The sequence below is a fragment of the Corvus hawaiiensis genome, chromosome 18 (genome assembly GCF_020740725.1).
Source record: "Corvus hawaiiensis isolate bCorHaw1 chromosome 18, bCorHaw1.pri.cur, whole genome shotgun sequence".
NCBI lineage: Eukaryota > Metazoa > Chordata > Aves > Passeriformes > Corvidae > Corvus > Corvus hawaiiensis.
Window position 1 is genome coordinate 1,840,768 of NC_063230.1, and position 13,359 is coordinate 1,854,126.

The following is a 13,359-nucleotide window of genomic DNA, read 5'->3' on the forward strand; positions in this document are numbered from 1 at the left end:
GCTGAGGGTCCCTGTCCCACAGGGTGGCGGGGATTTGGGATCCTGAGGGCAAATATGGGGGTCCTGAGGGTCCTTTAGGGAGTGGTGGACAGGGTGGGAGTGTCCTGAGGGTCCCTCTCCCCAAGGACAGTGGGAGCTGGGGGTCCGGGGGGACCTTTGGGTGCTGGAGGGCAGGGTGGGAGTGTCCTGAAGGTCCCTGTCTTGCAGGGTGGTGGGGACCAGGGGTCAAGAAGGTGGCACAGGGGTACCCAGGGGGACCTTTGGGTGCTGGTGGGCAGGGTGGGAATGTCCTGAGGGTCCCTGTCCTGCAGGGCAGCGCTGGCCGGGGGTGCCGTGGGCAGCGCGGTGGCCGGGCCCCCCTGCCCGGGCCAGGCAGGTACGGGGAGCCCTGAGGGGCACTGGGGGTGCTATGGGGACCCTGCAGCCAGGGGTGGGGGCTGGCACACGCCTGCAGAGCCCCACGGGCACCACAGAGCACCGCACTGGCTCCCTCCACGAGGGGACAGCAGATACACACGGAGAGGGCACACGGGCACACGGGCACACACGCGGTCCGGGGGGTTGGCGGGTGGTGGGGACACGGGGTGGGAATGTGATGGCACGGGGGGACCGGGTGGGGTGGGGTGGTCTGGGGGGCGGGGGGGACACCACGGGTGGGTGTCGGGGATGGATGCGGGGCGGGGTGGGTGCCAGGGGGACTGTCAGGGGGGTGGGGGCCGCGGGTGGGTGCCACAGGTGGCTGCTGGGGGATGCCACAGGTGGGTGCCGGGCCCTGACCCCACCCTGGGGTGCAGGGGGACCCGTTGGGGACAGGCTGCAGGAGGTGTTGCGAGACCTGGACATCGCCCACGCCGCCTTCGCCCACCGCGACGAGACCTCGGAGCCACCCGCAAGTCCCCTCCCTGCCCCGAGACCCCCGGCACCCCCCAGCTTTCCCCCCTCAGCCCGCCCTGGGAGGGGCAGGGACGCCGGTGGGGCCACAGAGGGGACGCGGGGACAGCAGCCCGGCACGGGGTGTATTCTGTAACACAGAGATGTACATGGCACCGGCTGTGCGCGGCTCCGCGGGGCAGCGGCGGGTGACACGGGTGACACAGGTGGCACAGACGCGCAAAGAGGCCACGGGTAGAAAAAGACCACGACGCTATCGCCACGAGAGCGGGGCGAGCCGGGACGGGACGGGGCGACAGACAGACGCACACGGGGACACGTGGTGGGTGGCACCGGGTGGCCCGGGACGGGGGAAGAGCCCGCCGGGCGGGGCTGCGGTGAAGCGGCGCAGGCGGCGGTGGCACGGGCGGGGACACGGGGGCGAGGGGAGCCCCCGAGCCCGGCCTCAGTCCTTGAGGGTGGCCTCGGACACGCCCTGGGCCAGCAGCTCGGCCAGGACGTTGTCCAGGTAGTTGGGGTCGGGGTAGCCGTGGCCCGTCAGGTTGGAGCCGAACTCGGTCTTGTGGTGGATCTCGTTCCACACCACCGTGTCCGACTCGCCCGTGGTGTTGGAGGTGCCGATGGTGAAGATGAGCCGCCGGTCCCAGGCCACGATCAGCAGCTTCAGCACCTGCGGCCGGCACGGCCATGGTTCGCCCAGCTGGATGGACGGGCACGGCCACCCGGCACCCCTGGCACCTCCTCCCGCTGGCACAGCCCCAGCCTCAGCCCCCGGGGTGGGATTCAGCCCCGGCACGGTGCCCACAGGATGCCACCCTTCGCTGTGGCACTCGCCAGCCCCATCCCACCCAGTGCAGCTGCAGCCTCTCTGTCCTATCCTATCCCTTCCCATTCTATCCTATCCCTCCCATCCCATCCCTTCTCTTCCTCAGCCCATCCCATTCCTTCCCATCCCATCCATTCTCCTTCCATCCCACTCCATCCCTTCTCTTCCTATCTCATCCCATCCTTTCTCTTCTCATCCCATCCCACCCCAGCACTAACCATCCCATCCCATCCCTCCCCATTCTATCCTATCCCACCCCATCCCTTCCCTTCCCTTCCCTTCCCTTCCCTTCCCTTCCCTTCCCTTCCCTTCCCTTCCCTTCCCTTCCCTTCCCTTCCCTTCCCTTCCCTTCCCTTCCCTTCCCTTCCCTTCCCTTCCCTTCCCTTCCCTTCCCTTCCCTTCCCTTCCCTTCCCTTCCCTTCCCTTCCCTTCCCTTCCCTTCCCTTCCCTTCCCTTCCCTTCCCTTCCCTTCCCTTCCCTTCCCTTCCCTTCCCTTCCCTTCCCTTCCCTTCCCCACTCCCTCCCATCCCATCCTTCCTCCTTCCACCCCATCCCTTCCCATTCTGTGCCTTCCTATCTCATTCCATCCCACTCTTCTTTCTCTTCCCATCCCATCCCATCCCATCCCATCCCATCCCATCCCATCCCATCCCATCGGGGTCTCACCTTCCTGCCCTTCTCGTTGTCGGGCAGGTAGCAGTGCCGTGGGAAGCCTCGTGCCGTGAATTTCTTCCCGGGATTGGGATGCTCCGGGCCCTGGGTGGGTGAGGGGACAGGGGGTGACTGGGGGCGGCACAGGATGGGGGTGCCCATCCCAGCCGGGGATCCCCCCCTCACCTGGATGCCGGTGGGGATGTCGTAGACGATCCGGATGGTTTTGGAGTCGGTGTATCCCGGGAGGGAGTGGGGGATGAGGTGGAATTCCATCTTCCCGGGGGGCTGCGTGCCCGTCTTCTCCCCGTAAATGGCCTTGCAGGTGGGGCACTGCAGGCTCCCGTCCTGGGGGCACCGCGGGGGCGTCAGGGGTGGCACCCACCCGGCACCCACCTGGACCCCCTCAGCACCCACCCAACACCCAGCACCGCCTCAGCACCCACCCCGAACGCCCCAGCACTCCCCAGCACCCACCTAGCACCCATCCAGCACCCACCCAACACCCAGAACCCCCTCAGCACCCACCCGGAACGCCCCAGCACCCACCCAACACCCAGCACCCACCCGGAACGCCCCAGCACTCTCCAGCACCCACCCAACACCCAGAACCCATCCAGCACCCCCCAGCACCCACCCCTGCACCTACCCAACACCTCTCACATCCACTCCAACACCCACCCAGCACCCTCCCGCACCCCCAAGCGCCCCGCCCGACACCCACCCAGCCCCGGGGCGCGGCTGACCTTGTTGCCGTTGTTGTACATGGCGAGCAGGCACAGCAGGTGGTACATGTGCCCGCACTTGCCCAGCTTGCCCACCAGCTCCGGCTTGATGCCCCTGGGGCTCAGCACGCCCTCGTAGCCGGAGGAGGTGACCAGCCGCTCCATGCAGATGGTGCAATCCTGCCGGGAACGGGATCAGCATCCGGGGGGATGAGGGGTCACCCCCGGCTCTCTGCCCGTCCCCTGCCTGAGCCTCCCGGAGCCCCCCAAGCCCCCCAGAGCCAACCCCCCCCCCACACGCTCACCTCATCTGGGGGGTTCTTCACCTTCTGGATGTAGCGGCGCACCACGTCCTCGGGGGTCTTACCTGAGGGGATTGACATCAGAGCCTGCCCGCGGTGCCACAACCGCCCTGCCACCAGGACGGGGACAGCCCTGCCGCCTTCCGCCGCCACGTGGCACAAAGCAGCGATGGGCACCACCGCAGGCAAACCGCTCGGGGGTCCCTCCGTCCCCCTCCGCGTGCCCCCCGGCCCTGATCCCGCTGCGACATTGGTGGCTCCTTACTCTTCTTGAGCTGCTTCTTCTTGGTTTTCCTGCAGATGCCGTTGACGCCGGGGACAGGTTTGATGTCGCTCTTGCTGACCGGCGGCGGGTGCAGGATGGGTTTGGGGGCGCGGGTCAGGCACACGGGCAGCCCGGCGGCGCACATGAGGATCCCCGTCATCCCTGCGCCGGGAGAGCGCCTGTCCGTCCGTCTGTCCGTCCTTCCCACCCCCCGGCAGTGTCCCCCGCTCCCCGCCCACGCTGTCACCTCGCCGTGACACCGCGCCGCTGGCCGGACCCCCCGTACCTGCGAGGGCGGGATGGACGGGGCCGGAGCCGTTCAGGTTCTTGACCGGGAGCGCTGGGACCCTGAGGAGATGGGAGGGGAGGGGGCTCAGCCGGGCTGGCACTGTCCCTTCCTCGCATGGCACGGCCCCAGAGCAGCAGCATCCCCGTGGGACACAGGGCAGGGTGTCCCCTGGGGGCTGCTGGCACTGTCCCCAGGCAGGGTCCTCCCCATGGGACACAGCAGGGTGTCCCCTCACCAGCTTGGGGGGCTGCTGTCCCATCCCACGGGGCTGTCACCCCCGTGCCACCTGTCCATCTCTGGGCACCCCAATGGCACCGGTGGCATCACGTCCTCCTCCACCCAGGGTAGGGGCCTTGTCAGGGTATCCCGACGGTCCCTGCAGGGAAGTGCCGCCCCTCGTGTGCTCCCCAGGGACCCCCCCACCTGGGGGCTGCCAGCAGCAGGTAGCACCGGTGTCACCGTGCCCAGGACAGTGCATGTGGGGCAGGGGGAGCTGGGGACGGGTGTGCCAGGGACAGGGAGGGAGGGAGGGAGGGAAGCCCAGCAGAGCCCAGTCCCGAGTGCTCCTGCTGCCCAGCTCAGCAGCATGGGAACAGCCCCCATCGCCCTCCCTGATCCCAAAATCCCCTCCCACCCCAGCTGGGGCTGAGGGTGTTTTTCCTCATTCCCAAAGCTCCTGTACTCACACCAAGGCCGGGGCAGTGATGGGGGCCCAGCCCCATCCCAGGGTCTTCCAAACCCCCTCCCACCTGTCCATAGGTATGTGCCAGGACAGGGGGACAGTGATGGGGACAGGGACAAGGACTGCTCAGCCCAGCGCCTGGCACACGGAAGTGAAAGCAGGACAGAGCAGGGGAAGGAAATGTGCCACGAGCTGCCGGGGGCTCAGAGAAGCCACCTGCTCCCCCAGCCTGGTCCTGAGGGGAACACCAGGCCAACCCACCACGGGGTACAGCCGTGAGGATGTGGGTGCCAGGATAGGGACACCCACCAGGACACAATTCCGGGGGTCTGCTTGCCCACCTGGACCCCCCTGGTGAATCATTCCCACCAGGGAAGGGACACCGGGGCTGTGCTCCCTCCCCACAGCTGTGCCCTCCCCAGGGATCTGCCTGGTGGCATCAGGAGCTGGGTGACACAGCCCATGCTGGCACTGGGGACACGGTTCCCCTGGGGCCAGGCACTCCATGCTCCCCGTCTGCCATGGATAGCATGGCACGGCCTGGCACAGCATAGCATGGCACAGTGTGACACGGCACAGCACGGATCACCACATCCCCTCTGCAGGGATCCAAGAACCACTGGGATGAGAAGTGTCCGTCCCCCCACCACATCCCAAGGGTGGGGACCACCGGGGCTGGAGGTGCCACGGTGCCACAAGAGCTGCTTGCAAGGTGACAGCCGGGGAGGAGCCACCTCCACCACCCCTTTCCCCCCTCTGTGTGCCCATCCCTGCATCCCCCCCCGCCTCGGTGACACCCCGGCCGTCCCCGTCCCCACCCACCCATCTTACCCGGGGGGGACAGTGGCCCTGGCGCCCAGTCCGGCCCCGCGCTGCGTCCCGGGCCGGTTTGAGGTTGTTGAGCCCCGGCAGAGCCGCGCTGGGCACGCCCCTGCCCGGGGGCAAACCCCGCGCCGGCCACCCGCAGCCCTTCACCCTTGGCCGCGCCCCCGCCACCACCGCCGCGTCCCCGTCCCCGCCGGCCACAGGGTTCCCCCGGCGAAGGTGCTGCTCTGGCGGACGGCGCCGGGGTAGAGTTTGCGGCGCTGGGAGGCCAGGATGGCGTTGGAGGCGGCGCGGGTGCTGTTGACCAGCAGGCACTGGGGGCACGAGCAGGGGGTGCCCGTGCTGGCGCCCACCGGCCACGACTGCGACTTGGGGATGGAGCCCATGGTGAGGGGATAGGCCAGGTCCATGCGGCGCCGCAGCCGCCGCTTGCGCTGCGTTTGCCGGTTCATTTGGGACATGCTGCTGAAGTAGATGAGGTAGCAGAAGCCCAGGGAGGAGAGGTCCAGCCAGGGGTGCTGCTTCTCGTAGGCGTTCTGGATGGTGATGCAGATGTCCATGTCGTAGGGAGTCCAGGAGTTGTTGTCGTTCTCCCATTCCCACACGATTCCCTTGCCCGGCGCTGAGGAGGGGTCGTAGAAGTTCCTCCGGACGGGGCGCATGGTCCCTGGGGAGACAGCGGGTGTGACACCGGCGGAGGGACCCCCGCCGACACAGACACCTCTGTGTCCGACTGCCAGCCCGGCATCCCGCGGGGATTGGGATACAGAGGAGCTTTGGAGGACAACAGCCACTCTGCCCCTTCACAACACCAACTTCCCTATGGATGCATCCCCGTTGCACCCAAGTGCTTCCCTATGGATGCATCCCACCCTCAACCGCCACTGGTGACAGAGTGGCTGCCAACCCTCGGGATCATCGTCCCGGATGCCCTGGGAAGGGAGATGCTGCTCAGCCCTTGTGCTTTTCCCAGCTTTTTTCCATCCCTCTGGTCCAAGCCCACCCTCCCCTCCCCGTGGCCGTCCCAGGGCAGGGGAAGCATTTCCCGGTCAGGAGAGGTTTCCTGACAGCTGCTGGCGCTGGCAGTGACACAGCCAGGGATTGTCCCACAGGGCCCCACCCCAGCCCCTCGCCACTCGTTTGGGCTGGAGCTGGATCCTGCAGCTCCGCCATGGGGGGAGGCATCGCAGCCCTCTCCTCAAGTGCCCCCCCCGGCACGGGGCCTGTCTATCCCCTCGCCGGCACGGTTTGCCCAGCTCGATTAACGGCACTAATTAACGGTCATTAATCATCGGCCGCATCAGGCAGCAGAGCCAGGCCCCAGCTGCTGCCTTGTGCTGAGGCAGCTCCGCCGGGGCCGCAGGAGGGGAGAGGGGGGGCCCTGCTGCCCGCTCCTGCCCACACCCCAAATCCCACTGCTGGCTCCTGCCTACACCCCACTGACCACTCACACCCACTCACACCCCACTGCCCGCTCACACCCCGCTGCCCGCTCACACCCACGCCCCACTGCCCACTGCCATCCCCATTCCGCTCACATCCGTGTCCTGTATCCCACCTCAGTTCCCAGCCCTGCCTGCCTCCTTGCACCTGTGTCCCCCATCCCGCCCATATACACATCCCGGACCCACTGGTCCTTGCAACTGCACCCCACAGGTCCCTGCCCCTCACATCCCCATCCCAAATCCCAAATCCCCCTGCCCCTCACATGCCCATCCTGCATCCCCCTGCCCCCCACACCCCCTTCCTGTATCCCCTCGCACCTCACATCCCCATCCCAAATCCCGAATCCCCCTGCCCCTCACATCCCCATCCCAAATGCCACATCCCCCAGAGGACACGTGAGGACCAGCCCATTCCCCTTGGCACATGCAGCTGCAGCTCCTGGTCCCCAGGGGCCACCAGTTGTCCCCAGCCCCCAGCCCCTGCCCCCTCTGCCAGCCATGCCAGAGTCACAGGGCCGAGCCAGTGTCCCCAGGGCCACCGGGAGGGGACGCACGTCCCCACTCTCGGAACGGGGTCACCTCGTTTCCCTCCGTCACTGGGTTTCTCTGTCCCCAGGCACTGCGTCGGCCAAGGCCCCTGAGCCCCCAACCTCCTGCCGACCTTCCCTGGGTCCCCATGTCACAGCAGGCACCAGGAGCACCCTCAGCTCAGGGGACCCTCTTGTCCCTGAGCTCCACGAGCCATGTGACAGCCTCCAAAGCCTGGGCCTCACCCGTGGGAAGGGAGGATGGGGAGAGATGGATACAGGGATGGGGCACACGATGCTGAGGACAATGGCCACATCCCCTGCCATGACACCCCTGGGGACACCAAGGTCGCTCTCTCAGCATCCCTGTCCCCAAGCCCTGCTGGCACAGGGACCGTGGTACCCAGGGACACCCTGGGAAGAGTTGTTTTGTGTTGCAGTGGGGATACTGCAACACGCATATATCAAACCAGGAGTCCCAGGGGAGGGACCCCAACAGTTTTGCCACCCCAAATCCATTCATGGCCCCACCGGGGGCACATGCCCCCAAGGAATACCCAGCATTGTGGCCGTGGGACGCGATGCCAGGTGCTGTCAGAGAATGGGTCCTGGCCAAAGCTGGCAGGAGGTGGCATGGGGACAGCCAGGGTGTCCCGGTGGCTCCCGCAGCTCTGAGTCAGCGCGGACCCTCCGGGTCGTGCCGGCGTCCTCGCTGACTCAGGGCTGCAGGTGCCAAGCTGCCCTTTGCCAAGTCCGTGACCAGCTGGAGACGGATTCAGAGCCAGGCTGGATGGCAGAGGCAGGTGGCAGGTCCCTGCTTTGGTCCCCAGCCCATGGCACGAGCCACTTCCACACTCGGGGTCATTTGGCATCCCTGGGGACTGGGAATGATGGCATCGGTGGCTGGGCTGAGGTGGCACAACCATGAGGGTCCTGCTGTGGGGTGTCCCCAGGCTAGTTTAGGGGTGTCACCTGATGTGTGGCAGGTCCTCTGCCTGCTCTGCCTGGCCCGGACCGGATCCTGCCCTGGGTAGGGACGCAGGGATGGGCAGGAATGCACCTGGAACAGCACATCCCCCACGGCACCGCCGGCACGTGCCAGTTTAATGGGTCACACCGTGACAGGGACACGTTTAATGGGGTCTGGGCTTGGTCCCAGTGTGGGACCAGCTCTGATTTCCCACAGGATACGTGGCCTGGATGCGCTGCTGCAGCACCAACCAGCACAGCTGCAACCATCCCAGTGCCCACCACTGCTCCCAGTGTCCAAACTGGGGCCTTCCCACTTCCCTGGGGATGGAGCAGCTTGGAGGGGAGGATGAGGGGACAGTGGGATAGTGGGACACACCACAGCACCCCACAGAGAGCAGAGGGCATGGAGGGATGTGGGGACATGTCCCTCCAGGATGGGGGTCTGTGGTGGGTGGGAAAGGAAAGGGCTGAGGAGCCTGGAAGGGCCTATGGGGGAACCAGAGCCCCGGAGAATGAGGGGAGGAGAGAGGGAACAGATGGATGGGCAGATGGAGGGATGGAGGGAGGGATGGAGGGATACGGGAATGAAGTGATGGACAAATAAGTAGAGAGAAGGAAGGAAGGAAGGAATTCGGAAGGAAGGAAGGCAGGAAGGCAGGAAGGAAGGAAGGAAGGAAATGATGGATGAGTAAGTAGAGATACGCTGGCAGGGAAGGAGTGAGGGAAAGATGGATGGATGGATGGATGGATGGATGGATGGATGGATGGAAGGAATGACAGACGAAGAGATATGAAGTGACAGATTCACGGATGAATGGAACAACAGACAGACAGATACACACGGGGGGGGGGGGGGGGGAATGGAAGGACAGATGGAAGTATGGCGGGATGGAAGGACGGAGGGAGGGAGGGAGGGATGTACCAGTGGGTGGAAGGATGGGGACGTGGAAGGAGAGAGAGAGGGAGTGATGGCCGTGTGGATGGATGGCTGCATGGACAGACGGACAGATGGAAGGACGGACGGGTGGCTGGATGTTCCTGGCTCGACGCCAACCCCTTACCCGTGTCCTGCCGGAACTGATGCATGGACTGGAGGTCGATGACGTAGGGCGCCAGCTGGACATCGACCTGTCCCAGCACCACGCTGCCACGGGCGTCCTCCTTCAGCACGTTCTCGATGTGGTGGCACACGGCGGCCGAGTAGGGCCGCCAGCGCCCGTGCTCGTTCAGCCACTCCCACACCACCACGCGGGCCAGGTTTTGGGGGGGGAACCCCAGGCCCCCCGAGGCCAGCATGGCCCCCGAGGCCAGCATGGCCCCCGAGCCCTGCCGTGCCATGCCCGGGGGACGGCGGCTCAGCCCCGCACCATCCCCCAGCACGGCGACGCGGGGGTCACCCGGGGCCCCTCCAAATCCTCCTCGGGGCTCCCGCCGGCTGCGGGCTCCGGAGCTCAGTGCAGCGGGCGCTGCGGGGCTCTGCAGAGGCGGATGCTGCCAGCCAGCTCCCCGAGGTCCCCGAGCCGCCCGGTCCCGCTCCCCCGAGGCCGCCGCGCGGGGCTGGGGCCATCCATCACCCGGCACGTCTTCCCCGGCCCTTCCTCCTCCCCGCGGTGCTGGCAGGGCTCAGGCTCCAAAAAGCCACCAGGACCTCGCAGACTGCGTCGGCTCAGGGATGGTGGTGTTTGTGAGCGGTGATGGGGACACGCAGCCACGGAGCTGTCCCCGAGACACCCACTCCTCCTCTTCCTCCTCGTGTCCTGCTGCTCAGCCCACGTCCTCGGTGGCTCCACGGCTGTCCCCGCCGCCCAGCACGTCACTGGTGGCAACTGAGGGGGGTGTCACCTGCAAAACAGGGCCACAGCGCGGGTCACCCCGGGTACCGCCAGGCGGGTGGCAGCTGGGGGACCGTCCCCATCGCCCCGCGGAGCCGGCGGGCAGCGAGGCCGCGGTGCCCGCAGCCCTGGCAGCGTGGGCTGCTTGCCAGCCCCGGCCGGCTGCTGGCCTCCAGCGTGACAGCGGGGACAACGGGGACAGGGGGGGACAGGCCACCCTGCTTTCGGCCCTGGGGGGCTGCTGGGGGTCCCACGAGCCCGGGAAAGCCTCATCGCTGCCCGCGCCGATGCTTTGGGTGACGGAGAGCCCGCGGGCCCTGGATCCCGCTCCAGCCGCCGCTGATTTATGATCTGCACTGCAGGCATCGGGTTGGGGGTGATCCCGGCCCCCCGCTCCTGGCCGGCCCCGATCCCACCCACGGCAACCCCCAGCCCCACGGCGGCGGGTGGGGGTCCCGGGCAAGGGGGGATTGGCTGCACAAACAGGAGGCAGACAGAGGGACGGCCACGGCCGGGCACGCACAGACACACTGACACCGAGAGACACGGGCACACGCGCTGGCACACGCACAGCCGGTGACACGGACAGACAGCGGGACCGACACAGGCGCGGACAGACACGGGGAGCCCCGGCAGCACAACAACCCCCCCGCGGACACACACACGGCCACAGCTCCGGCTCGGCCGTGCTCACACGCACCGCGCACCCCACACGCGTGTGCACCCAGCCCAGCGCCCGCCGTGACCCCGAGCACCGCGGAGGGGGGGACCCTCACCCCAGCCCTGAGCCCCCCCGGACCGCGCGGTGGGGACGAGCCCCGGCGCCAGCAGCCCCCCCAGACCGGGGCCCGGCTGCTCTTCGTGGATGGGGGGGTTGAAAGACCAGGCCTGGCCCCCGTGCACGGTGTCCCCCGTCCCCCCCCCCCCCCCCCGCCTCACGGCAGCCCCCCGGTGCACGGTCCCCCGCCGGTGGCCGGTCCCCCACGACGCACGGCAGCCCGCAAGCCGCCGGCGCACGGCCCCCCCGGCGCACGGTATCCGCGAGCACGGCAGGCTCCCCCCGCTCGGTGCCTGTTGTGTCCCCCCCCGGCGCACGGTCCCCGCCGCTGCACAGCAGCCCCCATCCATCCCTCCGGCGCACGGTCCCCCCGAGACACGGCAGCCCCAGCCCCCCCGGTGCCTCGTCCCCCCACCCCGGTGCCCGGTCTCCCGCGACGCACGGCATCCCCCCGCCCGCCGGTGCCCGGTCCCGCCGCCCCCCGAGCCGCCCCCCCGCCCCGCCATGGCCGCCGCCGCTCCGAGCCGCGGCCCCCGCGCCGTTACCTCCGGCGGCCGCAGCCGCGCCGGGACCCGCAGCCGCACCGGGAGCAGCGGCGGCGGCGGCGGCGGCGGGCGCGGGGCCGGGCGGCGGCAGCGCTCAGCCAGCGCCAGGCAGCCACCGACACCGGCACCGGCGGCGCGCACGGCCGCGGGCACCCGCGCCGGGAACGCGCGCCGGGGAGCGGGGGCACGCACGAGGGAGCGGGCATCTGCACCGGGATCGGGAATACGCACGGGGTATTACCGGGCATCCGCGCCGGAGGCGTGCATCGGGACCGGAGTCATGGTCGGGGAAGCTGGGACACGCACCGGGGACACCACTGGGACCGGGTGTCTGCACCGGGAACCCGTCCTGGGATCGGGCACCCACACCGGGGCCGGGCACTCACAGCGGGGACATGCTCTGGGCACTGCGGGGACACACCTGGGACACGTAGTGGACCAGGTATCTGCACCGGGGACCTCTGCTGGGTCTGGGCATCCACTGGGCTCACACACCAGGGACCGGGCTCCTGCAACAGGGCCACATGTGGGGTACCAGGGACACACACCAGGAGCGGGCACCCGCACTGGGGACACACCCAGGGACTGGGCACGGATTCCAGGGACTTGTACAGGGTCTGGGTACCCACACCAGGGCCAGGCACTCCCACTGGGGACACACACCATGGCCGGGTGCCCACAGTGGGGGCATGCACTGGGGACTAGGCATCTACTCTGGAGACACACAGAGATCCAGGGTCACACACTGGGGACACAGAGAGGACCTGGCATCTGCACCAGGGACCGGGACTGGGACTGGGCACTCACACCAGGGCCAGGCACCCACACAGGGCACACGCACAAGGCCATGCACAGGGCACCAGGGACACACCAGGAGGAGGGACACCCACCGTGACTGGGCACCCACAGCGGGGACACACGTGGCGGACCAGGGACACACACTGGGGACTGGGCATCTAAACTGGGGCTGGGTGCCCACACTGGGGACACAACCCATGGGAGGTTGTTCCCCAGGTGTACCACCCTGATGGGGGGACACTTTGTCCCCCCTTAGGACAGGTGTTTCCCACAGCCCTGTGGGGAAACTGAGGCACAGGAGGTGGCAGGAGGCCCTGAGCCACAAGGACACCCCAGTGTCTGTCCCCTTCAGCCACGGGTTCGTGGCTCTGCCTGCCAAGGGACAGGTTTGGGGACAGATCTGGGGATGGGAGTTGTCATTCCAGCTGAGACCATGAAGGGACAGATCTGGAGGCAGGGCAGTTGTCATGGCTGTGCCCATGGCAGGGCAGATTTGGGGACAGGGGAGTTGACACCGCGGTTGTACCCATGGAGAGACATTTGGGGACAGATCCGGGGACAGGAGAGTTGTGACTCTGGCTGTGCCATGGAGGGACAGATTTGGGGACAGATGTGGGGCTGGGGAAGTTGTCACTATGGCTGTGCCTAGGAAGGGACAGATTTGGGACAGGGGAGTTGATACTGGGGCTGTGCCCACGGAGGCACAGATTTGGGGACAGGGTTAGGGTTGGGTTAGGGTTGTGCTGGGGGCCGGGCAGCGATGGCCGCGGTGGCCTCGCAGTGCCCCCTGGCGGCTTCGGGCACGTCGCGTGGCAGCCCGGGGGGTCCCGGCGGAGCGGGGTCGGGCATGGGGACACCCACCCGGCCCCATTCCTGTCCCCACGATGGGGGACTGGCTCCCTGCCAGCCCGCACGGGCAGGAGCCACCCGCTACCGTCGGTGCAATGAGCTGTGCTCGGGTCTTATGCGGGGCTGGCACCCCACGGCCGGGCACGGGGCAGGGATG

General features: G+C 67.9%; 1 protein-coding gene and 1 long non-coding RNA gene across 2 annotated transcripts; one reads left to right on the plus strand and one right to left on the minus strand.

Annotated features, from left to right (window-relative positions):
- Positions 1-321: 321 nt before the first annotated feature.
- On the plus strand, positions 322-1,046 carry LOC125335485. The gene is made up of 2 exons (XR_007207466.1): positions 322-376; positions 795-1,046. It is a non-coding gene; the product is annotated as an uncharacterized LOC125335485 (long non-coding RNA).
- DTX1 (deltex E3 ubiquitin ligase 1) lies at positions 996-11,630 on the minus strand. Its single transcript, XM_048323154.1, is given in 13 exon segments — positions 996-1,561; positions 2,384-2,473; positions 2,555-2,716; positions 3,115-3,273; positions 3,399-3,460; positions 3,661-3,822; positions 3,947-4,008; positions 5,463-5,521; positions 5,523-5,561; positions 5,563-5,626; positions 5,628-6,123; positions 9,462-10,242; positions 11,556-11,630. Coding segments are annotated over 12 exon segments (1,857 nt in total). The 5' UTR covers positions 9,739-10,242; positions 11,556-11,630; the 3' UTR covers positions 996-1,336.
- Positions 11,631-13,359: the final 1,729 nt, after the last annotated feature.